Source organism: Phyllobates terribilis, unplaced genomic scaffold (genome assembly GCF_046119375.1).
Source record: "Phyllobates terribilis strain yellow unplaced genomic scaffold, ASM4611937v1 Scaffold_7__3_contigs__length_470593459, whole genome shotgun sequence".
Lineage (NCBI taxonomy): Eukaryota > Metazoa > Chordata > Amphibia > Anura > Dendrobatidae > Phyllobates > Phyllobates terribilis.
Window position 1 is genome coordinate 257,334,405 of NW_027362767.1, and position 26,832 is coordinate 257,361,236.

A 26,832-nucleotide genomic window follows, 5' to 3' on the forward strand; every position below is an offset into this window, starting at 1 on the left:
TCCATAGGCTGTGTCTGGTATTGCAGCTCGGCTCCATTTAAAGGTTATTCCCTAAATCACAAGCTATCCAATAAGGATTACTGGCTGATGGCTGGGGGTCCGATGGCTGAGACCACCAGTGATCCCAAGACAGTGGGATTTGCATCCCGTCTTGAATGGAGCGGAGGGGTCTATGGGGCTGCCGGAAATATTGAAGTGTTGTACTCTGAGGTTGAGCATTTGCACCTCTGCTCCATTCAAGACTGGAACCTCAAAAGTATTTCTGCAGCCTGAGTCTCGCTCTCAGGATTGCCAGTAGTGAATCCCCAGCGTTTACACCCTGATGGATCAGCAAGTTGTACCTTATCCTATGGATGGTTGATAATTTCTAACTTTGGGAATAAGCCTTTAATTTAGTGATCTTTTATCCTACGGCAGAGGTTGGGGGAGGCTCCTGCTGCAGCCAGTTGTCTTAGGACCAGACACAGGACAGTGAGGAGGGGGATATGGCTGATCTCTTGGGACACAGAGAACATTTCTTTATACGTTTTTCAAAAAAAGGAGGAAATGAATGGCAGGAAGAGTTGGGATATGTCTTATTTTTTTTGTGCATTTTCTGTGGTTTAGTGTTTTTTTAAAGGGGTTGTGAGAAAGTGTTTCTTAGGATGTACTCAGACAACCACAAAGCGATTGGGGTTACAGCCGCCTTGTCTCTGACCTGAGCGAACAGCCTCGTAGACATAAAATGAGGCTTTTTGCTCTGGGCAGGAACCTATATGATCCTGGGAATGCATCCTTACTTTGGAGGACCAGGCATAGGCAGATTACTCAGACAGGCCATTAATTCTAATTAGACCCCTGCAGTACTTGATTTCCTCTGTGGCGGTGCTGCAGGGACAACGCACACCAGATGGCAGATTTCAGCTGCAGATCGCTCTGTGATCGCCACATCATCTGGTCTATAAATGGCCCCCTATATTGACAGTGTAGGCCGTTTCTGCTGTAGAGTGAAATGACGAGGTCTCCTCTCACATCCCGCATTTCCATCTCTGCTATGTGGTGTGCACCCCTCCGCTATCCCTCACACTTGTTTCTCTCATCTCTCTCCATCTGTCTCCCCCCACATCCCTCATAGTCTCTGCTGCAGCCCTGTTCCTCTCTTGCTAGCAGATGGCATGTGCACACCCGGTCCTCATTTCTTAAGAGTCTGTGCCAGGATCTGGGAACATATCTGGCAAGAGTAACAGTAATGATTTTTTTTTTCCCTGGCAATGGTCAGGGCAGGAAGGCAAGCAATGGGCGGCTAGGGGAATCCATGTGCTGAACTGAAGGAGTGCCACTAAGTAGGGCGAACAGGGGAATGATGTGTTTGGATGAAGTCAGGCAGTAGAGCTGAAGAAACTATCATGGAGGTTGGAAGATGGGGAGAGGGTAGGCAAGTAGGGGGATAGTATCAGCAACTTACAGATGACTGGCAGCTTGTTGGTGTCTGTGAAGTACTGGTAGTGCGGAGGCCACAGCGGAGACAGGTCTGGCATCTGAACGTTGTGCTTGGCATAGGAGGCTGTGACCACTGACCAGAAGCAGGACATGGACAGGAGGACACCGAAGCTATCAGAGAAGATCAGAAAGGGAGGTCAGGTTACAGAACGTCAGGAGCATACGTGTTACCAGAGCCACCGGTCGGCACTGGAGGTCAGGAGGACGGAGGAGGAAAAAAGTGTAAAAATATTCATTTTGGGCAAAACGCAAGAAGTCAGAGTTTAGGAGATTACGTATAGAAGGACATGGGCTGGCTACAGGGTCACACACTATATGTCCCAGAGCAGCGTGATGAATGTAATCAGATTGCACCTGGTGATGAAAAGCGGGATGATAACTATGATGGATGGTGATGAGAAGCTGATGATGAGTACAAGCAGGATTGTTCCTGGTGATGAGAAGGTGGATGATGATGGATGGTGATGAGAAGCTGGATGATGAGTACAGTCAGGATTGTTCCTGGTGATGTGAAGGTGGATGATGATTATGATGGATGGTGAGAAGCTGATGAGTACAGTCAGGATTGTTCCTGGTGATGTGAAGGTGGATGATGATTATGATGGATGGTGAGAAGCTGATGAGTACAGTCAGGATTGTTCCTGGTGATGTGAAGGTGGATGATGATTATGATGGATGGTGAGAAGCTGATGAGTACAGTCAGGATTGTTCCTGGTGATGTGAAGGTGGATGATGACTATGATGGATGGTGAGAAGCTGATGAGTACAGTCAGGATTGTTCCTGGTGATGTGAAGGTGGATGATGACTATGATGGATGGTGATGAGAAGCTGATGTTTACAGGCAGGATTATTCCTGGTGTTGAGAAGTGGGACGATGGACACGGGTTTGATGGTTCCTGCTAGGAACAGGGTGATGGATGTTGTTGACCTGGTCCCTAGTAGAGAGAAGTGAGGCATTGATTGGAATAAATGGCTCCTGGTGGTGATAAACGGTAAGATTATGAGTGTAGCGTGGATTATTGTAGTGACAGGCAAGGTGATGAATAACTGGCTAGATGTTCCTGGTGATGGATACATGAATGGTTCCTGGTGGATCTAGGCATGGTGATTACTAGAGATGCACACAGATGGTTCCTCGTAGGCAGGAATACACAGGTGAGCGCCCCAGGATCACCGAGTACAGGGTATGGCGGGATCATTGCTGATAGTAATAAAACTAAAGATCCTTCCTGGAAAGAGAATATAGATTAGTGAGGCTGGGTAGGGTATGCTGCGGTCAGGGCATGCTGGGAGTTGTGGTTGTGCAAACAGTTGTAGAATGTAAAATAACAGAGGGGAGACCAGACTTGATTCCCATCCTCTCTAACTGAGGCAGATTGCTAGCACATGGCTACTTTGGGGCCCTTTGGGAGAAGGGGCCCTGCTCTGGTTGACCTCATCCCTTTGTCAGTAGGTGGCGGTAACTTTTGCAGAATTGAGTAGGTAGCAAACAATAGGCTGGAGAATAGGCCCAAGTGTCCTGTAAGGCGGTGAAATCACACACCAGCCCTCTGTCCTGGGATAATACAGCAGAATAGGTGTTTGATCTCTGCTATGGGGTCTCGTCTCTTCTCTACACTGTATCATATCAAAGACACCAATTAGTGGATCACATAATGACCGGATCCAGTGCATCCCACGGTGTGGCCCTTCTACAGGTAGAGAATAATGGGCCATGGTGGGTGTAATTGTAGTGACCCGGCAGCATGTAAATCCAGGCTGATGGCCGAGGTACGACAATAAACGCAGCGGAGATAATGGAAAGTGAGCGAGCGGCCGAAGAACGAGGCACGCTGTGTACTGAGCACACCACAATCACACGGCTCATCAGAGGGGCAGGAGGCACGGAGGGCTGCGCAGCACCGCACAACCCATTCATCCAGCTTTCTGATCATATAAAAAAGCAGATGAAAAGCTTATTTTTAGATGAGACGTTTCCCAGCCTATGTGAGCCGGATACACAGGACACAAGCCTCCTCCACCGTGTCTGCGTGTACAGGCTTAACCCTTCCTCCACCGTGTCTGCGTGTACAGGCTTAACCCTTCCTCCACCGTGTCTGCGTGTACAGGCTTAACCCTTCCTCCACCGTGTCTGCGTGTACAGGCTTAACCCTTCCTCCACCGTGTCTGCGTGTACAGGCTTAACCCTTCCTCCACCGTGTCTGCGTGTACAGGCTTAACCCTTCCTCCACCCTGTTTGCGTGTACAGGCTTAACCCTTCCTCCACCGTGTCTGCGTGTACAGGCTTAACCCTTCCTCCACCGTGTCTGCGTGTACAGGCTTAACCCTTCCTCCACCGTGTCTGCGTGTACAGGCTTAACCCTTCCTCCACCGTGTCTGCGTGTACAGGGCTTAACCCTTCCTCCACCGTGTCTGCGTGTACAGGGCTTAACCCTTCCTCCACCGTGTCTGCATGTACATGCATTTATCCCTTCCTCCACCGTGTCTGCGTGTACAGGCTTAACCCTTCCTCCACCGTGTCTGCGTGTATAGGCTTAACTCTTCCTCCACCGTGTCTGCGTGTACATGCATTTATCCCTTCCTCCACCGTGTCTGCGTGTACAGGCTTAACCCTTCCTCCACCGTGTCTGCGTGTACAGGCTTAACCCTTCCTCCACCGTGTCTGCGTGTACAGGGCTTAACCCTTCCTCCACCATGTCTGCATGTACAGGCTTAACCCTTCCTCCACCGTGTCTGCGTGTACAGGGCTTAACCCTTCCTCCACCGTGTCTGCGTGTACATGCATTTATCCCTTCCTCCACCGTGTCTGCGTGTACAGGCTTAACCCTTCCTCCACCGTGTCTGCGTGTACAGGCTTAACCCTTCCTCCACCCTGTTTGCGTGTACAGGCTTAACCCTTCCTCCACCGTGTCTGCGTGTACAGGCTTAACCCTTCCTCCACCGTGTCTGCGTGTACAGGGCTTAACCCTTCCTCCACCGTGTCTGCGTGTACATGCATTTATCCCTTCCTCCACCGTGTCTGCGTGTACAGGCTTAACCCTTCCTCCACCGTGTCTGCGTGTACAGGGCTTAACCCTTCCTCCACAGTGTCTGCGTGTACATGCATTTATCCCTTCCTCCACCGTGTCTGCGTGTACAGGCTTAACCCTTCCTCCACCGTGTCTGCGTGTACAGGCTTAACCCTTCCTCCACCGTGTCTGCGTGTACAGGGCTTAACCCTTCCTCCACAGTGTCTGCGTGTACATGCATTTATCCCTTCCTCCACCGTGTCTGCGTGTACAGGCTTAACCCTTCCTCCACCGTGTCTGCGTGTATAGGCTTAACTCTTCCTCCATCGTGTACAGGGCTTAACCCTTCCTCCACTGTGTCTGCGTGTACATGTATTTAACCCTTCCTCCTCCATATCCCTATATACAGGACTTAACCCTTCCTCCTCCACATCTGTATATAGAGGAATTTGTCCTTTCCCTCCAGATCCATTTATAAATATACTGCATACATACAGATATGGCTTAACCATTTCTCCTCCAGAACTGTACATGGATGACTTGACTCTTTCTCCCCCAGCTCCTTGCATAGGGGACTTAACCCTTGTTTTTCTACAGCTTAGTATCTCTTATATTATTAAACCTTGAACTTAAAACACTTTCTTTTCCAGAGTATCAGATGGAGCTGTACCAGTTAACCCTGTCAGAACCTTATACGGCGTACTTATCCCTTTCTCCTGCCAGCGCCTCGTATTTCCCAAACCCTAACACTTGCCCTAACTCTTCCCCGTCGGGACCCTTGTAAAACCTCATTGACCCTTCCTTGCATGTAGCCTTATGTCGCCGCCATAGCCCCTCTTTTATTTGCGCAACTTGGTTAACCCTTTAGCAGCCACTTTAACCGCCTCTTCATCCAGAGCCCTAAAATATGACTTCATCCTTACAGCCCCTTAAATATGTAGAGGAGTTAACTCTTCCTTACCCGGAGATGCACACAGCACTGATTCATCCCTTATGCGCTGTACATTTAACACTTTAATACACCCTGCAATATTCTCCTTGGCACCATGGACAGGTTACTTAACCCCAATGGTAAAAAGAGAGCAAACTTTGTGCACATGGACATTGGTCTGCACCTGCAGCTTTCTCCTCTCGTTCAACCCTTTCTGCCCTTTAACTTTTTTCATCCATCCATCCATCCATCCATCCATCCATGCGAGCCTTACCTTGTCCCCATCTCGACTGTTGCACCTCATTGAACTTCTCTCAGGAGCAGCGCTCGTACCTTTACCCCTATGATCAATACGTGGCTTCATCTGCATGTTCCCATTGGGCAGTGGAGACCTCTCCCCGCCATTGGGGGTCTCATCCTAATGGGGCTGCTGCTCACTTACCTTCGCTGTAGCCTACAGCCCATGGAATCGGGTGTAATAACAGAGCTGGGAGGATTGCTTCTTCCTCTCCTCATCATCCGGTGAGGCTGTAATCCATCTGGGATGTGTGAGTGAGGGGGAGGAGGGCTGGGTGCCATGTGTGATAACAGAGAGTGGGGAGTGATGAAGAGGAAGCAGTGGGGGTCCATGGTGCCCTGTATGAGAGGTGCCAGCTGGGTGTGAGGGAGGGAGGTGGATTCTGCCCCTCACCATATCTCCACCTTTCTCATTGCACAGCCCACCATGCTTTCTCCTACTTTTCCCACTAGTGACTTTCGCCCGCTCCTTTCCATTCTCAGTTTTCCTCCAGACGTGCTGCCCACGGCTCCTCCTGTTCACTTGCTCATCCTCATTCATTTCTCACCAGTGGATGCCGTCATTTCATCTCAATACTTTCCCTGGGTTTAAACTGAAACTGGCGTCTCCAACCTGCGTCCGTAAAACAAGGGCTTTTATTATTTTTTACCTCCCAGGGGTCATTAGAAATGAGACACAGGGGTTTAAGCACAGAGCATTCGCAGCAGTGGGGCTCACCATCTAATTTTTCCTATTTTAGACCCACAAGACGTCAACTCCGCTGGGGTGACACAGCCACTGTAGCAAAGACATGAACCCCATAATAAATGCAAATGTAGCCACATTGCATCCCGCACGTCACCAGGAATCCAAACCTACCGGACGTGTGTTGTGGCAGCTTTACTTTGGTGCAATGTAGCAGCGACTGTGTAGCCCCAGCCTTATCCCACCCATATGTTCTTACAGCGTTCAGTGACACACATGCAAACGGGAGAAACATACAAACTCTACTGAGATTTTTTCCTAGGTGCAATTCCAACCCATGCGCCAGTGCTAACCACTGAGCCACCAGTGGCTGAAAGCCGGCCATACAGATAAGATCGACCGATGATGAACCATTGACCAATCACCCATAAAAACTGGACTCATTCCGTATTTCTACACTGGAAGTGAGATACACCATGAACATGATGTGTTTTCTGCATCCATTACTATGGGCCATGTCTGGTATTCATTCAGTTGTAGTACCATTAATATCCTATGCATAGGAGTGGCGCTGTGTCAGGAAAAACAGAGCTGACCTATTGTATGTCCAATCTCCTACAACCTGTATGCATAAAAGTGCTTCTAGGAGCAAATTCCGTAACGGTCTCTTTAAATAAAAAAAGGCTCCATCATTGGTGATAACGTGTGGCAGCGTTACATGTGAATGAGGCCGGAGATGGATTGAAGAATTGCTGGAGCCTCTCGGTGCTCTAGTGCTCCCATCCTGCCCCCTCCTATTGTGCTCAGACAAGACAAACATTCCTTACTCCTTATTTTCTCTCTTCTTACTTTATCTGAATTAGGACTTGACAAGTGGGAATTTATAAAAGTGCAATCTGCCTGCAGAACGTAAATGAGCAGCAGCAGCGTAAGGCAAATTCTCTGCACGGGATTTCTCTGGGGACAAAGACACTTCCAATGGGCAAGAAAGCTTCAGGTTGCACAGAGCAAGCTGTATCCCAACCGAGACGGAGCACAGCTTCCATCTAATATCATATATAGCAGTGTCCACAATGCCGCTATAACCTGGGCATCTTCTGTATATAATTATATATGTACAGCCGGTATAACCTGGGCATCTCCTGTATATAATTACACATGTACAGCCGGTATAACCTGGGCATCTCCTGTATATAATTATACATGTACAGCTGGTATAACCTGGGCATCTCCTGTATATAATTATACACGTACAGCTGGTATAACCTGGGCATCTCCTGTATATAATTACATATGTACAACCTGGGCATGTACAGCCGGTGTAACTTGTGCATCTCCTGTATATAATGGTACATGTACAGCCGGTGGAACCTGTGTATCTCCTGTATATAATGATACATGTACAGCCAGTGTAACCTGTGCATCTCCTGTATATAACGATACATGTACGGCCAGTGTAACCTGTGCATCTCCTGTATATAATGATACATGTACGGCCAGTGTAACCTGGGCATCTCCTGTATATAATAATACATGTACAGCCGGTGGAACCTGTGCATCTCCTGTATATAATGATACATGTACAGCCGGTGGAACCTGTGCATCTCCTGTATATAATGATACATGTACGGCCGGTGTAACCTGTGCATCTCCTGTATATAATGATACATGTACGGCCGGTGTAACCTGGGCATCTCCTGTATATAATGATACATGCACGGCCGGTGTAACCTGTGCATCTCCTGTATATAACGATACATGTACGGCCGGTGTAACCTGTGCATCTCCTGTATATAACGATACATGCACGGCCGGTGTAACCTGGGCATCTCCTGTATATAATGATACATGCACGGCCAGTGTAACCTGGGCATCTCCTGTATATAATGATACATGTACGGCCGGTGTAACCTGGGCATCTCCTGTATATAATGATACATGTACGGCCGGTGTAACCTGTGCATCTCCTGTATATAATGATACATGCACGGCCGGTGTAACCTGTGCATCTCCTGTATATAATGATACATGCACGGCCGGTGTAACCTGTGCATCTCCTGTATATAATGATACATGCACGGCCGGTGGAACCTGGGCATCTCCTGTATATAATGATACATGCACGGCCGGTGGAACCTGGGCATCTCCTGTATATAATGATACATGCACGGCCGGTGGAACCTGGGCATCTCCTGTATATAATGATACATGCACGGCCGGTGGAACCTGGGCATCTCCTGTATATAATGATACATGCACGGCCGGTGGAACCTGGGCATCTCCTGTATATAATGATACATGCACGGTCGGTGGAACCTGGGCATCTCCTGTATATAATGATACATGCACGGCCGGTGGAACCTGTGCATCTCCTGTATATAACGATACATGTACGGCCGGTGTAACCTGTGCATCTCCTGTATATAACGATACATGCACGGCCGGTGTAACCTGGGCATCTCCTGTATATAACGATACATGCACGGCCGGTGTAACCTGTGCATCTCCTGTATATAATGATACATGTACGGCCGGTGTAACCTGTGCATCTCCTGTATATAATGATACATGCACGGCCGGTGGAACCTGGGCATCTCCTGTATATAATGATACATGCACGGCCGGTGGAACCTGGGCATCTCCTGTATATAATGATACATGCACGGCCGGTGGAACCTGGGCATCTCCTGTATATAATGATACATGCACGGCCGGTGGAACCTGGGCATCTCCTGTATATAATGATACATGCACGGCCGGTGGAACCTGGGCATCTCCTGTATATAATGATACATGCACGGCCGGTGGAACCTGGGCATCTCCTGTATATAATGATACATGCACGGCCGGTGGAACCTGGGCATCTCCTGTATATAATGATACATGCACGGCCGGTGGAACCTGGGCATCTCCTGTATATAATGATACATGCACGGCCGGTGGAACCTGGGCATCTCCTGTATATAATGATACATGCACGGCCGGTGGAACCTGGGCATCTCCTGTATATAATGATACATGCACGGCCGGTGGAACCTGGGCATCTCCTGTATATAATGATACATGCACGGCCGGTGGAACCTGGGCATCTCCTGTATATAATGATACATGCACGGCCGGTGGAACCTGGGCATCTCCTGTATATAATGATACATGCACGGCCGGTGTAACCTATATAATGATACATGCACGGCCGGTGGAACCTGGGCATCTCCTGTATATAATGATACATGCACGGCCGGTGGAACCTGGGCATCTCCTGTATATAATGATACATGCACGGCCGGTGGAACCTGGGCATCTCCTGTATATAATGATACATGCACGGCCGGTGGAACCTGGGCATCTCCTGTATATAATGATACATGCACGGCCGGTGGAACCTGGGCATCTCCTGTATATAATGATACATGCACGGCCGGTGGAACCTGGGCATCTCCTGTATATAATGATACATGCACGGCCGGTGGAACCTGGGCATCTCCTGTATATAATGATACATGCACGGCCGGTGGAACCTGGGCATCTCCTGTATATAATGATACATGCACGGCCGGTGGAACCTGGGCATCTCCTGTATATAATGATACATGCACGGCCGGTGGAACCTGGGCATCTCCTGTATATAATGATACATGCACGGCCAGTGTAACCTGGGCATCTCCTGTATATAATGATACATGCACGGCCAGTGTAACCTGGGCATCTCCTGTATATAATGATACATGCACGGCCAGTGTAACCTGGGCATCTCCTGTATATAATGATACATGCACGGCCAGTGTAACCTGGGCATCTCCTGTATATAATGATACATGCACGGCCGGTGTAACCTATATAATGATACATGCACGGCCGGTGGAACCTGGGCATCTCCTGTATATAATGATACATGCACGGCCGGTGGAACCTGGGCATCTCCTGTATATAATGATACATGCACGGCCGGTGGAACCTGGGCATCTCCTGTATATAATGATACATGCACGGCCGGTGGAACCTGGGCATCTCCTGTATATAATGATACATGCACGGCCGGTGGAACCTGGGCATCTCCTGTATATAATGATACATGCACGGCCGGTGGAACCTGGGCATCTCCTGTATATAATGATACATGCACGGCCAGTGTAACCTGGGCATCTCCTGTATATAATGATACATGCACGGCCAGTGTAACCTGGGCATCTCCTGTATATAATGATACATGCACGGCCAGTGTAACCTGGGCATCTCCTGTATATAATGATACATGCATGGCCAGTGTAACCTGGGCATCTCCTGTATATAATGATACATGCACGGCCAGTGTAACCTGGGCATCTCCTGTATATAATGATACATGCACGGCCAGTGTAACCTGGGCATCTCCTGTATATAATGATACATGCACGGCCAGTGTAACCTGGGCATCTCCTGTATATAATGATACATGCACGGCCAGTGTAACCTGGGCATCTCCTGTATATAATGATACATGTACAGCCGGTATAACCTGGGCATCTCCTGTATATAATGATACATGTACAGCCAGTGTAACCTGGGCATCTCCTGTTCAGTGGGGGAAAAAGTATTTAGTCAGCCACCAATTGTGCAAGTTCTCCCAATTAAAAAGATGAGAGAGGCCTGTAATTGACATCATAGGTCGACCTCAACTATGAGAGACAAAATGAGAAAACAAATCCTGAAAATCACATTGTCTGATTTGGAAAGAATTTTTTTTTCAAATTTTGATGGAAAATAAGTATTTGGTCAATTTCAAAAGTTCATCTCAATACTTTGTTATATATCCTTTGTTGGCAATGACAGAGGTCAAACGTTTTCTGTAAGTCTTCACAAGGTTGGCACACACTGTTGCTGGTATGTTGGCCCATTCCTCCATGCAGATCTCCTCTAGAGCAGTGATGTTTTGGGGCTGTCACTGTGCAACACGTCCCTCCAAAGGTTTTCTATAGGGTTTAGATCTGGAACTGGCTAGGCCACTCCAGAACCTTGAAATGCTTCTTACGAAGCCACTCTTTCGTTGTCCTGGCAGTGTAATTGGGATCATTGTCATGCTGAAAGACCCAGCCACGTTTCATCTTCAATGCCCTTGCTGATGGAAGGAAGTTTGCACTCAAAATCTCACGATACATGGCCCCATTCATTTTTTCATGTACACGGATCAGTCGTCCTGGTCCCTTGGCAGAGAAACAGCCCCAAAGCATGATGTTGCCACCCCCATGTTTCACAGTAGGTATGGTGTTCTTAGAATGCTGAGTAACATCCATTCTCCTCCAAACACGACGAGTTGTGTTTCTACCAAACAGTTCTACTTTGGTTTCATCTGACCATATGACATTCTCCCAATACTCTACTGCATCATCCAAATGCTCTCTAGCAAACTTCAGATGGGCCCGGACATGTAATGGCTTAAGCAGGGGGACACGTCTGGCACAGCAGGATCTGAGTCCCTGGCGGCGTAGTGTGCTACTGATGGTAGCCTGTGTAACGTTGGTCCCAGCTCTCTGCAGGTCATTCACTAGGTCCCCCCGTGTGGTTCTGGGATTTTTGCTCACCGTTCTTGAGATCATTTTGACCCCATGGGGTGAGATCTTGTGTGGAGCCCTAGATCGAGGGAGATTATCAGTGGTCTTATATGTCTTCCATTTTATAATTATTGCTCCCACAGTTGATTTCTTCACACCAAGCTGCTTGCCTATTGCAGATTCAGTCTTCCCAGCCTGGTGCACGGCTACAATTTTGTTTCTGATGTCCTTCGACAGCTCTTTGGTCTTCACGATACTGGAGTTTGGAGTGTGACTGTGTGAGGTTGCGGACAGGTGTCTTTTATACTGATAACAAGTTCAAACAGGTGCCAGTACTACAGGTAATGAGCGGAGGACATTGGAGACTCTTAAAGAAGAAGTTACAGGTCTGTGAGAGCCAGAAATCTTGCTTGTTTGTAATTGACCAAATACTTCTTTTCCTCCAAAATTGGAAAAAAAATTCTTTCCAAATCAGACAATGTGATTTTTAGGATTTGTTTTCTCATTTTGTCTCTCATAGTTGAGGTCTACCTATGATGTCAATTACAGGCCTCCCTCATCTTATAAAGTGGGAGAACTTGCACAATTGGTGGCTGACTAAATACTTTTTTCCCCCACTGTATATAATTACACATGTACAGCCAGTATAACCTGGGCATCTCTTGTATATAATTATACATGTACAGCCGGTATAACCTGGGCATCTCTTGTATATAATTATACACGTACAGTCGGTATAACCTGGGCATCTCTTGTATATAATTATACACGTACAGTCGGTATTACCTGGGCTTCTCTTGTATATAATTATCCACGTACAGCCAGTATAAGTTATACATCTTCTTGTATATAGGGATAAGGGTAATGCTGGTATAAGCTGAGCATCCCTATCCCAACTAGGAGGTTCCTTACACTTGGTAACCAATAACCCACCAGTAACATACCCCTTATACTGCACTTAGTTAAATATACACATTTGAGGTGTTTTTGTTTTCCACAGAGATGCCGGAGAAGAGAGATTTCGCCGCTCTTCATAAACCTGACAACCCTCCCATGGAAGGCATTTCCTTGTTTGCACTTTACACTGTGTTAATTGGATGCTTGAAATGTGAGAAATACTTTTGTGCAACGAACTGATTTGGAGCCGGGGACGCTTAATGAAAAACGGGACAATTACCTTTAGCAGTCGCCGCTGCCTCTGATACACTGGGAGGAAGAGCACAGCTTATTAATTATTACATTAGCTGCACCCAGCCATGGGCTAGCTATGGGTCTGTGGGGGGCCAGGTTTAGGATGACCTTACTTCCTATTAGCTGAGAAGGGCATTATATTGTCCTTTTATCACATCATGAGCTCTGCTCTGCAGATAGTGACGGTCGCCCCAGCAGTGTCAGTATAACGGGAGGGACATGTCTGATATTTCCTCCTATACAGTCATTTAGCAATTCTAATAACAGCAATGACTGAAATTGCCTTGAAATTGGAGACCCATTATTGAGAACCCGTCTTATTATCCCAATGATTAGGACGCAGGTATAAATGGGTTAAGTCTTGCGGGCAGGTTACTGTCTCCTTCGCACCTTGTCCTGTGTGGGAAGTTTGTGTTCTTCCAGTGACGTGCATCCCCAGTCTATCACCACGGCTCTGCCATGTCTCTGGTCGTTAGTCCTTTTCTTGCTCCTTTTATATTAGGGCATTTCCGGATACAAGCAGTCTCTCTAGCTCTCTCTCTCAGCAGTTTTTAACTCTCTCTTGCATTGGTCAATGGAAGAATGCCTGACCATGCAATTCCTCACCATGCAAGCAGTGGTACGACATGAGTGCAACTTTGGGTGATTCACCTGTGACTTGGTGGTAGTGGTGTAGCGTGGATTGACAAGGCAAGTATTTACCTTCCTGAGTCCCTTAAAGGGAATCTGCTATATAACCTGAGAGCAGCAGCATAATGTAGGACAAGTGAGCTTGATTCCAGGGATGTGTCATTTATTAGGCTGGGTGCTGTAGTTTCAATACAATCAGTGTTTTATCAGCAGGAGCTTATCACTGCTGGACTAGTTCTCAGGTGCAGGCCAGTCCAGCTAATCTGTGTAACCCGGCCCCCACCACGGATAGGCAGCTGACTGACAATGTACAGTATACACATGAAGCTGCCAATCTGGGGGGTGGGCCGGGTTATACACAGCTCGGCATTCTGAGCACTGCTACATCTACAGCAGAGAAAACAGGGATTCTTTCAATACTATAGCTAGCAGCCCAGCAAGTGAATCAGGTTCTCTGCGCCTACATCATACTGCTCTCAGATTTCATACAAAACAAAAAACCTGAGCCAGACAACAAGCTGGCATGTGTGTAAGAGCATGCTCACACTGTAGCCATATCACAGAGAAAACCCAAGTTAAAAAAATACAAAATGAGCATAGACCCTACAATGAGTAAATAGTAATAGTACATGTAAATAACATGGGGTACTTGGTTATCAGTGTTTTGATAAAAAAAAAAAAAGCATTAAAACCACCCCACCACGTCATAGTGTAGCCAACAGGATGGTCCTGACCTATCTGGTATTAAAACCTTTCCATGTGTCATACGACGTCAATGTGAACAAGGGCAGAACAGGATAAAGCCCCGAAAAAGACACCCATCCATGGGAACCTATGCAGATGGAATAGTTAGCTCAGAAAAGGAGCCATGCTTGAAACAGCACAAAAAAATTACAGCAAAACCAAAAACCTGAGCCGGACTACAAGCTGGTATATGTGCAAAGTGTAAGAGCACGTTCACACCGTGGCCATATCACCGAGAAAATAATAAAATGAGCATTTTGGTTTTTATACTTTTTTTTTTTAAAATCAAAATAGCGTTAACTATGTACTTGTTGTTGTAGGGTTTATACTCTTAAATACTGATGTAATAGTCATCATGGCGGTCTGGGCCATTTACGCTTTCTTGATGACTCTTTTTATTCAGCTATTTACTTATTATTTAATGCAATAAGCAGTATCAGAAAAAGAAAATGTCTGCGTGTTGTAGTAACAAAAACAAAAATAACTAAATAATTAACGTGTCTCCACAACAGTATGAGCAAGTGTCAAGAAGTAAATTCTTGATTTTTCAATATAGAACAGTGTAATGGGTGAACGGTGCAACATCTAGATCTTCAAGGACCAAGTCTAAATCACAGAAACCATGGAAACCATTGTATTGATGGAACACAGTGCTGAACTACTCATGACCTACCCAGGAATGTCCTATAAGAGAAATGGCTGATGTTCACTAGAGTTTTGGAGAGCACTCACGTGAGCCATCCAAGATGGAAAACTGAGGAGGAAATTGCTACTAGTGGCTGCAATGTATGGAGGAGAGCGCTGGTTGTTACTGCGCAGTATGGAGGAGAGCGCTGGTTGTTACTGCGCAGTATGGAGGAGAGCGCTGGTTGTTACTGCGCAGCATGGAGGAGAGCGCTGGTTGTTACTGCGCAGTATGGAGGAGAGCGCTGGTTGTTACTGCGCAGTATGGAGGAGAGCGCTGGTTGTTACTGCGCAGTATGGAGGAGAGCGCTGGTTGTTACTGCGCAGCATGGAGGAGAGCGCTGGTTGTTACTGCGCAGCATGGAGGAGAGCGCTGGTTGTTACTGCGCAGCATGGAGGAGAGCGCTGGTTGTCACTGCGCAGCATGGAGGAGAGCGCTGGTTGTCACTGCGCAGCATGGAGGAGCGCGCTGGTTGTCACTGCGCAGCATGGAGGAGAGCGCTGGTTGTCACTGCGCAGCATGGAGGAGAGCGCTGGTTGTCACTGCGCAGCATGGAGGAGAGCGCTGGTTGTCACTGCGCAGCATGGAGGAGAGCGCTGGTTGTCACTGCGCAGCATGGAGGAGAGCGCTGGTTGTCACTGCGCAGCATGGAGGAGAGCGCTGGTTGTCACTGCGCAGCATGGAGGAGAGCGCTGGTTGTCACTGCGCAGCATGGAGGAGAGCGCTGGTTGTCATTTCGCAGCTTGGAGGAGAGCGCTGGTTGTCACTGCGCAGCATGGAGGAGAGCGCTGGTTGTCACTGCGCAGCATGAAGGAGAGCGCTGGTTGTCACTGTGCAGCATGGAGGAGAGCGCTGGTTGTCACTGCGCAGCATGGAGGAGAGCGCTGGTTGTCACTGCGCAGCATGGAGGAGAGGTCTGGTTGTTACTGCGCAGCATGGAGGAGAGGTCTGGTTGTTACTGCGCAGCATGGAGGAGAGGTCTGGTTGTTACTGCGCAGCATGGAGGAGAGGTCTGGTTGTTACTGCGCAGCATGGAGGAGAGGTCTGGTTGTTACTGCGCAATATGGAAGAGAGCGCTGGTTGTTACTGCGCAGTATGGAAGAGAGCGCTGGTTGTTACTGCGCAGTATGGAAGAGAGCGCTGGTTGTTACTGCGCAGTATGGAAGAGAGCGCTGGTTGTTACTGCGCAGTATGGAGGAGAGCGCTGGTTGTTACTGCGCAGTATGGAAGAGAGCGCTGGTTGTTACTGCGCAGTATGGAAGAGAGCGCTGGTTGTTACTGCGCAGTATGGAGGAGAGCGCTGGTTGTTACTGCGCAGTATGGAAGAGAGCGTTGGTTGTTACTGCGCAGTATGGAGGAGAGCGCTGGTTGTTACTGCGCAGTATGGAGGAGAGCGCTGGTTGTTACTGCGCAGTATGGAGGAGAGCGCTGGTTGTTACTGCGCAGTATGGAGGAGAGCGCTGGTTGTTACTGCGCAGTATTGAGGAGAGCGCTGGTTGTTACTGCGCAGTAACAGTGTTTTGTATCTGAAAGTCAGGAGGACTGGGTTACTTATTTGCCGTTAGCCCTTCTGGATTACCGGAGGAGAAATGGTTTTCATCTTCTATTTTTACCATTTGGCTGGGGGGGTTACTAATAATTTTAGGAAGATGGGATCCAAGTATAAGAGTGTGGCTGATCAGAGATGTTTGGTGGGTCCGGACCTGTGTGTGGGTGACTTGGTGTGGCTGTCCTCTAGGAACATTAAGTTGAAAGTTCCGTCGTGGAAACTGGGTCCCAGGTTTATCGGTTCTTATAAAATCATAGCCGTCGTCAATCCCATAGCATTTCGCCTTGCTCTGCCACCTACCTTTTAGGATCCATAATATTTTTCATCGTTCTCTCCTCAAAAAATACGTTGCATCTTCTGTACCATCACCTCTACCTCCATCACCTGTCAATGTCAACGGTAATTTTCAGTTTCAGATTGCTAAGATCTTGGATTCTCGTCTTGTTCGTCGGTGGCTTCAGTATCTGGTACATTGGATGGGGTATGGTCCTGAGGAGAGGATGTGGGTACCAGCATGAGGTTCATGTGGCCAGACTGGTCCGGGCTTTTCATGCGGCTCACCCCAACAGGCCTGGTCCTGAGGTTCTGGAGGTCTCTCGTAGAAGGAGGGGGGGTACTGTCACAGGGTTACCACGACAGTTTGGAGCCAGAAGACCTCAGCGGCGGATGGCTCCTACTCCAGCTCTGAGAAGAAGCACTTCTCCGTCATTTTAAGGCTGAGTTCACATGATGCGTATTTAATGCGTTTCCGCGGCGTTTTTGCAGTTGCGTAAACGCCGTGGAAACGCATGAAAAACGCATGGTAGAAGGGCAGCAATGTTCCCCAATTGAAATCCGCATGTGCTGTGCCCATGATGCGGATTTTTCCGCAGCGTAAACGCTGCGCTCAAAAATCCGCAGCATGTCAATTAATTTTGCGTAAACGCGGCGTTTTCGCCGCCATTGACTTGCATTAGAACGTGCCAATTCCGCAAGACTGCATCTGTACTTGCGTTATTGGCGCGTTCTAATGTGCGGATGGTACCCGAGTGTGGAGAAGAGGAGAGTCTCACCCACACCCAGGTACCATTAAAAAAGCTGTAAAACAAGAATAAAATAAAAAATATATATATACTTATCATCTGTCGGCCCGCGCAGCGCTCCTGCTTGGTTCCCGGCACTTGCAGTGAGTTGAAGGACCTGCGCTGACGTCAGAGTCATGTGACTGGTCACGTGACGCTGATGGCAGGTCTTTCAATTCAAAGTTGCCGGGAGAACGGAGTGTAAAGCAGGACAGCGCGTGCCATCGGAGGTAAGTATATACACTCTCTCGGGTCACACTATATAAATCCATGCTGTTTGCATGGATTTATATAGTGTGACCTAGTTGTCAAGCACTTTCCAGGTGATGCTAAAATCGCCTGGAAAGCGCTTGTCAATCTGCATGCGGAAACGCATGTGAATCCGCATGTATTCTGCAGGAAAAACGCATGCACAATCTGCATGCGTTTTTTCTGCCAGGGAGATGCAGAAATGATGCAGAAATTTTCTGCTTCATTTCTGCATCGTGTGCACATACCCTAAGTGTTTATTTCTTCCGGCAGAACAGGGGTGAAGCGGCCATGTTGGAATTCCCTGTGCTCACAGCTGAGCTCGGTTAGCCACTCCTTTTCCCTTTATAATCTGGGCTCTGATACAAATCCTTGTCAGAGCTAGCTTTTGCTGCATAGCTAGCGGAGGGAGAGGAGTTCTTATGAGAAGGAGCGTTGAAGGAATTATTTGTCACTGTAGTCTTGTTTGTACGCGTGGTAATTCCTTATCCTTCTCCATTTTTGGCTTATTCTCCTACCTTCACACCCCAATGCTTTCCTCTGTTATGTGAGTGAATATTTCGTGTGCCTGGAGATTTCTGTTTACTCCTGTCTGTGTAACTCTGTTTTTCGTGTTGGTGTACTACGGTGCACAGTAGCGCCACCTTCTCTGGGTGGGGGTACTGAACAGACGGAGGGCTTACTCAGGAGTTAGGGTGAGGGTGGAGGCCCTGGCATCCTCACCTTCAGAGGTATCCCGGAGAATAGGGCAAGCTAGGGTGCCCCCTAGTGTTAGGGACAGGGTAGGAGCCCCTGGTCCCTGGTGACCCGACAGCTGGTTGTTACTGCGCAGTATGGAGGAGAGCGCTGGTTGTTACTGCGCAGTATGGAGGAGAGCGCTGGTTGTTACTGCGCAGTATGGAGGAGAGCGCTGGTTGTTACTGCGCAGTATGGAGGAGAGCGCTGGTTGTTACTGCGCAGTATGGAGGAGAGCGCTGGTTGTTACTGCGCAGTATGGAGGAGAGCGCTGGTTGTTACTGAGCAGTATGGAGGAGCGCGCTGGTTGTTACTGCACAGTATGGAGGAGAGCGCTGGTTATCGTAAATGCTGTAAAGAGAAAAAATATATAACTCTAGAATAGTGTTTTTTTGTTGTTGTTTCCGCAACTCTTTAAAACATATATGTTAAAAAATGTATGAAAAAATCATATGTACCCTAATTTGGTATCAATAAAAAAAAAAAAAAAGCCCTCAACAACAGAAAAAAATGTTTTCTTACAAACCAATTAATGTTTTCACCACTTAAAGGGAATCTGTCAGTAGGATCAACCCTCCTAAGCCTTCGGTATGGGCATGTAGGTCATAGGAAGCTGAATAACATGATCCCTCAATATCTGCCTTCTGATTCCAGAGAAATCCATATTTTTCTTATAGGTAAATGATCTTATTATAATAAAAGGGGAGTTACCAGTGTGATGTATAATGGTTACCAGCAGTGTCGTACTGCCAATGGTGGCAAGCCACGCGACTGCTATGGGGCCCGTGAGCTGGGTGAACCTGGTGTCAAAGCGCGCACCAGACCCCCCCGCCTCTGCCCATCAGCGCCCACTGGGCCCCCCATCCGGCACTCAGCGCAAGCATTTATGATGGAGGAGGGAGTGTCAGCAGACGCTTGCACCCCCATCATTGTGCCTCTGCGTCTGATGTGTTGACGTCATCGCACCCGATGTTCTGAGATATGCGGCGCTTCACACCGCACGCTGGGGAGACCGGAGCATCGGGTGGAACGAGGAGATGTGAGTATTGTAATTTTTTTTAATGGGGTGCATTATATTGTATGGAGGATCATGGGGGAGGTGCATTATATTGTATGGAGGACCATGGGCGAGGTGCATTATATTGTATGGAGGACCATGGGGGAGGTGCATTATATTGTATGGAGGACATGTCTCGTGATTGGTGCTTCTCCAGCTGAGTAACACAGCCGGCGTGTCTCGGGATGCAGTGCGGCCTCCAGCTGTGTAACACAACCGGCGTGTCTCGGGATGCGGTGCGGGTTCCAGCTGTGTAACACAGCCGGCGTGTCTCAGGATCGGTGCGGCCTCCAGCTGTGTAACACAGCCGGCGTGTCTCAGGATCGGTGCGGCCTCCAGCTGTGTAACACAGCCGGCGTGTCTCGGGATGCGGTGCTGGCTCCAGCTGTGTAACACAGCCGGCGTGTCTCAGGATCGGTGCGGCCTCCAGCTGTGTAACACAGCCGGCGTGTCTCGGGATGCAGTGCGGGTTCCAGCTGTGTAACACAGCCGGCGTGTCTCGGGATCGGTGCTGGCTCCAGCTGTGTAACACAGCCGGCGTGTCTCAGGATCGGTGCGGCCTCCAGCTGTGTAACACAGCCGGCGTGTCTCAGGATCGGTGCGGCCTCCAGCTGTGTAACACAGCCGGCGTGTCTCGGGATGCGGTGCTGGCTCCAGCTGTGTAACACAGCCGGCGTGTCTCAGGATCGGTGCGGCCTCCAGCTGTGTAACACAGCCGGCGTGTCTCGGGATGCAGTGCGGGTTCCAGCTGTGTAACACAGCCGGCGTGTCTCGGGATCGGTGCTGGCTCCAGCTGTGTAACACAGCCGGCGTGTCTCGGGATCGGTGCTGGCTCCAGCTGTGTAACACAGCCGGCGTGTCTCGGGATCTGTGCTGGCTCCAGCTGTGTAACACAGCCGGCGTGTCTCGGGATCGGTGCTGGCTCCAGCTGTGTAACACAGCCGGCGTGTCTCGGGATGCGGTGCTGGCTCCAGCTGTGTAACACAGCCGGCGTGTCTCGGGATGCAGTGCGGCCTCCAGCTGTGTAACACAGCCGGCGTGTCTCGGGATGCAGTGCGGCCTCCAGCTGTGTAACACAGCCGGCGTGTCTCGGGATGCAGTGCGGCCTCCAGCTGTGTAACACAGCCGGCGTGTCTCGGGATGCAGTGCGGCCTCCAGCTGTGTAACACAGCCGGCGTGTCTCGGGATGCAGTGCGGCCTCCAGCTGTGTAACACAGCCGGCGTGTCTCGGGATCGGTGCTGGCTCCAGCTGTGTAACACAGCCGGCGTGTCTCGGGATCGGTGCTGGCTCCAGCTGTGTAACACAGCCGGCGTGTCTCGGGATCGGTGCTGGCTCCAGCTGTGTAACACAGCCGGCGTGTCTCGGGATCGGTGCTGGCTCCAACTGTGTAACACAGCCGGCGTGTCTCGGGATCGGTGCTGGCTCCAGCTGTGTAACACAGCCGGCGTGTCTCGGGATCGGTGCTAGCTCCAGCTGGCGTGTCTCGGGATCGGTGCTGGCTCCAGCGGTGTAACACAGCCGGCGTGTCTCGGGATCGGTGCTGGCTCCAGCTGTGTAACACAGCCGGCGTGTCTCGGGATCGGTGCTGGCTCCAGCTGTGTAACACAGCCGGCGTGTCTCGGGATCGGTGCTGGCTCCAGCTGTGTAACACAGCCGGCGTGTCTCGGGATCGGTGCTGGCTCCAGCTGTGTAACACAGCCGGCGTGTCTCGGGATCGGTGCTGGCTCCAGCTGTGTAACACAGCCGGCGTGTCTCGGGATGCGGTGCTGGCTCCAGCTGTGTAACACAGCCGGCGTGTCTCGGGATGCAGTGCGGCCTCCAGCTGTGTAACACAGCCGGCGTGTCTCGGGATGCAGTGCGGCCTCCAGCTGTGTAACACAGCCGGCGTGTCTCGGGATGCAGTGCGGCCTCCAGCTGTGTAACACAGCCGGCGTGTCTCGGGATGCAGTGCGGCCTCCAGCTGTGTAACACAGCCGGCGTGTCTCGGGATCGGTGCTGGCTCCAGCTGTGTAACACAGCCGGCGTGTCTCGGGATTGGTGCTGGCTCCAGCTGTGTAACACAGCCGGCGTGTCTCGGGATTGGTGCTGGCTCCAGCTGTGTAACACAGCCGGCGTGTCTCGGGATCGGTGCTGGCTCCAGCTGTGTAACACAGCCGGCGTGTCTCGGGATTGGTGCTGGCTCCAGCTGTGTAACACAGCCGGCGTGTCTCGGGATCGGTGCTGGCTCCAGCTGTGTAACACAGCCGGCGTGTCTCGGGATCGGTGCTGGCTCCAGCTGTGTAACACAGCCGGCGTGTCTCGGGATCGGTGCGGGCTCCAGCTGGCGTGTCTCGGGATCGGTGCTGGCTCCAGCTGTGTAACACAGCCGGCGTGTCTCGGGATCGGTGCTGGCTCCAGCTGTGTAACACAGCCGGCGTGTCTCGGGATCGGTGCGGGCTCCAGCTGTGTAACACAGCCGGCGTGTCTCGGGATCGGTGCTGGCTCCAGCTGTGTAACACAGCCGGCGTGTCTCGGGATCGGTGCTGGCTCCAGCTGTGTAACACAGCCGGCGTGTCTCGGGATCGGTGCGGGCTCCAGCTGTGTAACACAGCCGGCGTGTCTCGGGATGCAGTGCGGCCTCCAGCTGTGTAACACAGCCGGCGTGTCTCGGGATCGGTGCGGGCTCCAGCTGTGTAACACAGCCGGCGTGTCTCGGGATCGGTGCGGGCTCCAGCTGTGTAACACAGCCGGCGTGTCTCGGGATCGGTGAGGGCTCCAGCTGTGTAACACAGCCGGCGTGTCTCGGGATGCAGTGCGGCCTCCAGCTGTGTAACACAGCCGGCGTGTCTCGGGATCGGTGCGGGCTCCAGCTGTGTAACACAGCCGGCGTGTCTCGGGATCGGTGCTAGCTCCAGCTGGCGTGTCTCGGGATCGGTGCTGGCTCCAGCGGTGTAACACAGCCGGCGTGTCTCGGGATCGGTGCTGGCTCCAGCTGTGTAACACAGCCGGCGTGTCTCGGGATCGGTGCTGGCTCCAGCTGTGTAACACAGCCGGCGTGTCTCGGGATCGGTGCTGGCTCCAGCGGTGTAACACAGCTGGCGTGTCTCGGGATCGGTGCTGGCTCCAGCTGTGTAACACAGCCGGCGTGTCTCGGGATCGGTGCTGGCTCCAGCTGTGTAACACAGCCGGCGTGTCTCGGGATCGGTGCTGGCTCCAGCTGTGTAACACAGCCGGCGTGTCTCGGGATCGGTGCTGGCTCCAGCTGTGTAACACAGCCGGCGTGTCTCGGGATCGGTGCTAGCTCCAGCTGGCGTGTCTCGGGATCGGTGCTGGCTCCAGCGGTGTAACACAGCCGGCGTGTCTCGGGATCGGTGCTGGCTCCAGCTGTGTAACACAGCCGGCGTGTCTCGGGATCGGTGCTGGCTCCAGCTGTGTAACACAGCCGGCGTGTCTCGGGATCGGTGCTGGCTCCAGCGGTGTAACACAGCCGGCGTGTCTCGGGATCGGTGCTGGCTCCAGCTGTGTAACACAGCCGGCGTGTCTCGGGATCGGTGCTGGCTCCAGCTGTGTAACACAGCCGGCGTGTCTCGGGATCGGTGCTGGCTCCAGCGGTGTAACACAGCCGGCGTGTCTCGGGATCGGTGCTGGCTCCAGCTGTGTAACACAGCCGGCGTGTCTCGGGATCGGTGCTGGCTCCAGCTGTGTAACACAGCCGGCGTGTCTCGGGATCGGTGCTGGCTCCAGCTGTGTAACACAGCCGGCGTGTCTCGGGATCGGTGCTGGCTCCAGCTGTGTAACACAGCCGGCGTGTCTCGGGATCGGTGCTTGCTCCAGCTGTGTAACACAGCCGGCGTGTCTCGGGATCGGTGCTGGCTCCAGCTGTGTAACACAGCCGGCGTGTCTCGGGATCGGTGCGGGCTCCAGCTGTGTAACACAGCCGGCGTGTCTCGGGATCGGTGCGGGCTCCTGCTGTGTAACACAGCCGGCGTGTCTCGGGATGCAGTGCGGCCTCCAGCTGTGTAACACAGCCGGCGTGTCTCGGGATCGGTGCGGGCTCCAGCTGTGTAACACAGCCGGCGTGTCTCGGGATCGGTGCGGGCTCCAGCTGTGTAACACAGCCGGCGTGTCTCGGGATCGGTGCGGGCTCCAGCTGTGTAACACAGCCGGCGTGTCTCGGGATCGGTGCGGGCTCCAGCTGTGTAACACAGCCGGCGTGTCTCGGGATCGGTGCGGGCTCCAGCTGTGTAACACAGCCGGCGTGTCTCGGGATCGGTGCTGGCTCCAGCTGTGTAACACAGCCGGCGTGTCTCGGGATCGGTGCTGGCTCCAGCTGTGTAACACAGCCGGCGTGTCTCGGGATCGGTGCGGGCTCCAGCTGTGTAACACAGCCGGCGTGTCTCGGGATGCAGTGCGGCCTCCAGCTGTGTAACACAGCCGGCGTGTCTCGGGATCGGTGCTGGCTCCAGCTGTGTAACACAGCCGGCGTGTCTCGGGATCGGTGCTGGCTCCAGCGGTGTAACACAGCCGGCGTGTCTCGGGATCGGTGCTGGCTCCAGCTGTGTAACACAGCCGGCGTGTCTCGGGATCGGTGCTGGCTCCAGCTGTGTAACACAGCCGGCGTGTCTCGGGATCGGTGCTGGCTCCAGCTGTGTAACACAGCCGGCGTGTCTCGGGATCGGTGCTGGCTCCAGCTGTGTAACACAGCCGGCGTGTCTCGGGATCGGTGCTGGCTCCAGCTGTGTAACACAGCCGGCGTGTCTCGGGATCGGTGCGGGCTCCAGCTGTGTAACACAGCCGGCGTGTCTCGGGATCGGTGCGGGCTCCAGCTGTGTAACACAGCCGGCGTGTCTCGGGATCGGTGCGGGCTCCAGCTGTGTAACACAGCCGGCGTGTCTCGGGATCGGTGTGGGCTCCAGCGGTGTAACACAGCCGGCGTGTCTCGGGATCGGTGCTGGCTCCAGCTGTGTAACACAGCCGGCGTGTCTCGGGATCGGTGCTGGCTCCAGCTGTGTAACACAGCCGGCGTGTCTCGGGATCGGTGCGGGCTCCAGCTGTGTAACACAGCCGGCGTGTCTCGGGATCGGTGCTGGCTCCAGCTGTGTAACACAGCCGGCGTGTCTCGGGATCGGTGCGGGCTCCAGCTGTGTAACACAGCCGGCGTGTCTCGGGATCGGTGCGGGCTCCAGCTGTGTAACACAGCCGGCGTGTCTCGGGATCAGTGCGGGCTCCAGCTGTGTAACACAGCCGGCGTGTCTCGGGATCGGTGCGGGCTCCAGCTGTGTAACACAGCCGGCGTGTCTCGGGATCGGTGCTGGCTCCAGCTGTGTAACACAGCCGGCGTGTCTCGGGATCGGTGCGGGCTCCAGCTGTGTAACACAGCCGGCGTGTCTCGGGATGCAGTGCGGCCTCCAGCTGTGTAACACAGCCGGCGTGTCTCGGGATCGGTGCGGGCTCCAGCTGTGTAACACAGCCCGCGTGTCTCGGGATCGGTGCGGGCTCCTGCTGTGTAACACAGCCGGCGTGTCTCGGGATGCAGTGCGGCCTCCAGCTGTGTAACACAGCCGGCGTGTCTCGGGATCGGTGCGGGCTCCAGCTGTGTAACACAGCCGGCGTGTCTCGGGATCGGTGCGGGCTCCAGCTGTGTAACACAGCCGGCGTGTCTCGGGATCGGTGCGGGCTCCAGCTGTGTAACACAGCCGGCGTGTCTCGGGATCGGTGCGGGCTCCAGCTGTGTAACACAGCCGGCGTGTCTCGGGATCGGTGCGGGCTCCAGCTGTGTAACACAGCCGGCGTGTCTCGGGATCGGTGCGGGCTCCAGCTGTGTAACACAGCCGGCGTGTCTCGGGATCGGTGCGGGCTCCAGCTGTGTAACACAGCCGGCGTGTCTCGGGATCGGTGCGGGCTCCAGCTGTGTAACACAGCCGGCGTGTCTCGGGATGCAGTGCGGCCTCCAGCTGTGTAACACAGCCGGCGTGTCTCGGGATCGGTGAGGGCTCCAGCTGTGTAACACAGCCGGCGTGTCTCGGGATCGGTGCTGGCTCCAGCTGTGTAACACAGCCGGCGTGTCTCGGGATCGGTGCGGGCTCCAGCTGTGTAACACAGCCGGCGTGTCTCGGGATCGGTGCGGGCTCCAGCTGTGTAACACAGCCGGCGTGTCTCGGGATCGGTGCGGGCTCCAGCTGTGTAACACAGCCGGCGTGTCTCGGGATCGGTGCGGGCTCCAGCTGTGTAACACAGCCGGCGTGTCTCGGGATCGGTGAGGGCTCCAGCTGTGTAACACAGCCGGCGTGTCTCGGGATGCAGTGCGGCCTCCAGCTGTGTAACACAGCCGGCGTGTCTCGGGATCGGTGCGGGCTCCAGCTGTGTAACACAGCCGGCGTGTCTCGGGATCGGTGCTAGCTCCAGCTGGCGTGTCTCGGGATCGGTGCTGGCTCCAGCGGTGTAACACAGCCGGCGTGTCTCGGGATCGGTGCTGGCTCCAGCTGTGTAACACAGCCGGCGTGTCTCGGGATCGGTGCTGGCTCCAGCTGTGTAACACAGCCGGCGTGTCTCGGGATCGGTGCTGGCTCCAGCGGTGTAACACAGCTGGCGTGTCTCGGGATCGGTGCTGGCTCCAGCTGTGTAACACAGCCGGCGTGTCTCGGGATCGGTGCTGGCTCCAGCTGTGTAACACAGCCGGCGTGTCTCGGGATCGGTGCTGGCTCCAGCTGTGTAACACAGCCGGCGTGTCTCGGGATCGGTGCTGGCTCCAGCTGTGTAACACAGCCGGCGTGTCTCGGGATCGGTGCTAGCTCCAGCTGGCGTGTCTCGGGATCGGTGCTGGCTCCAGCGGTGTAACACAGCCGGCGTGTCTCGGGATCGGTGCTGGCTCCAGCTGTGTAACACAGCCGGCGTGTCTCGGGATCGGTGCTGGCTCCAGCTGTGTAACACAGCCGGCGTGTCTCGGGATCGGTGCTGGCTCCAGCGGTGTAACACAGCCGGCGTGTCTCGGGATCGGTGCTGGCTCCAGCTGTGTAACACAG

At 52.3% G+C, this 26,832-nt stretch overlaps 1 protein-coding gene across 2 annotated transcripts in view; it reads right to left on the reverse strand.

Annotated features, from left to right (window-relative positions):
• The window catches only part of LOC141154466 (chemokine-like protein TAFA-1), a 14,589-nt gene extending 8,358 nt beyond the window's left edge, over positions 1-6,231 (reverse strand). The window contains exons 1-2 of one of the 2 annotated variants that reach the window (XM_073640425.1): positions 5,862-6,231; positions 1,445-1,590 (exon numbers count right to left, since the gene is read on the reverse strand). In XM_073640425.1, the coding sequence (XP_073496526.1) occupies positions 1,445-1,590; positions 5,862-6,049 (334 nt within the window). In that variant the 5' untranslated portion in view covers positions 6,050-6,231. The other variant, XM_073640427.1, reaches the window with a different exon arrangement.
• Between the last annotated feature and the right edge of the window lie 20,601 nt (positions 6,232-26,832).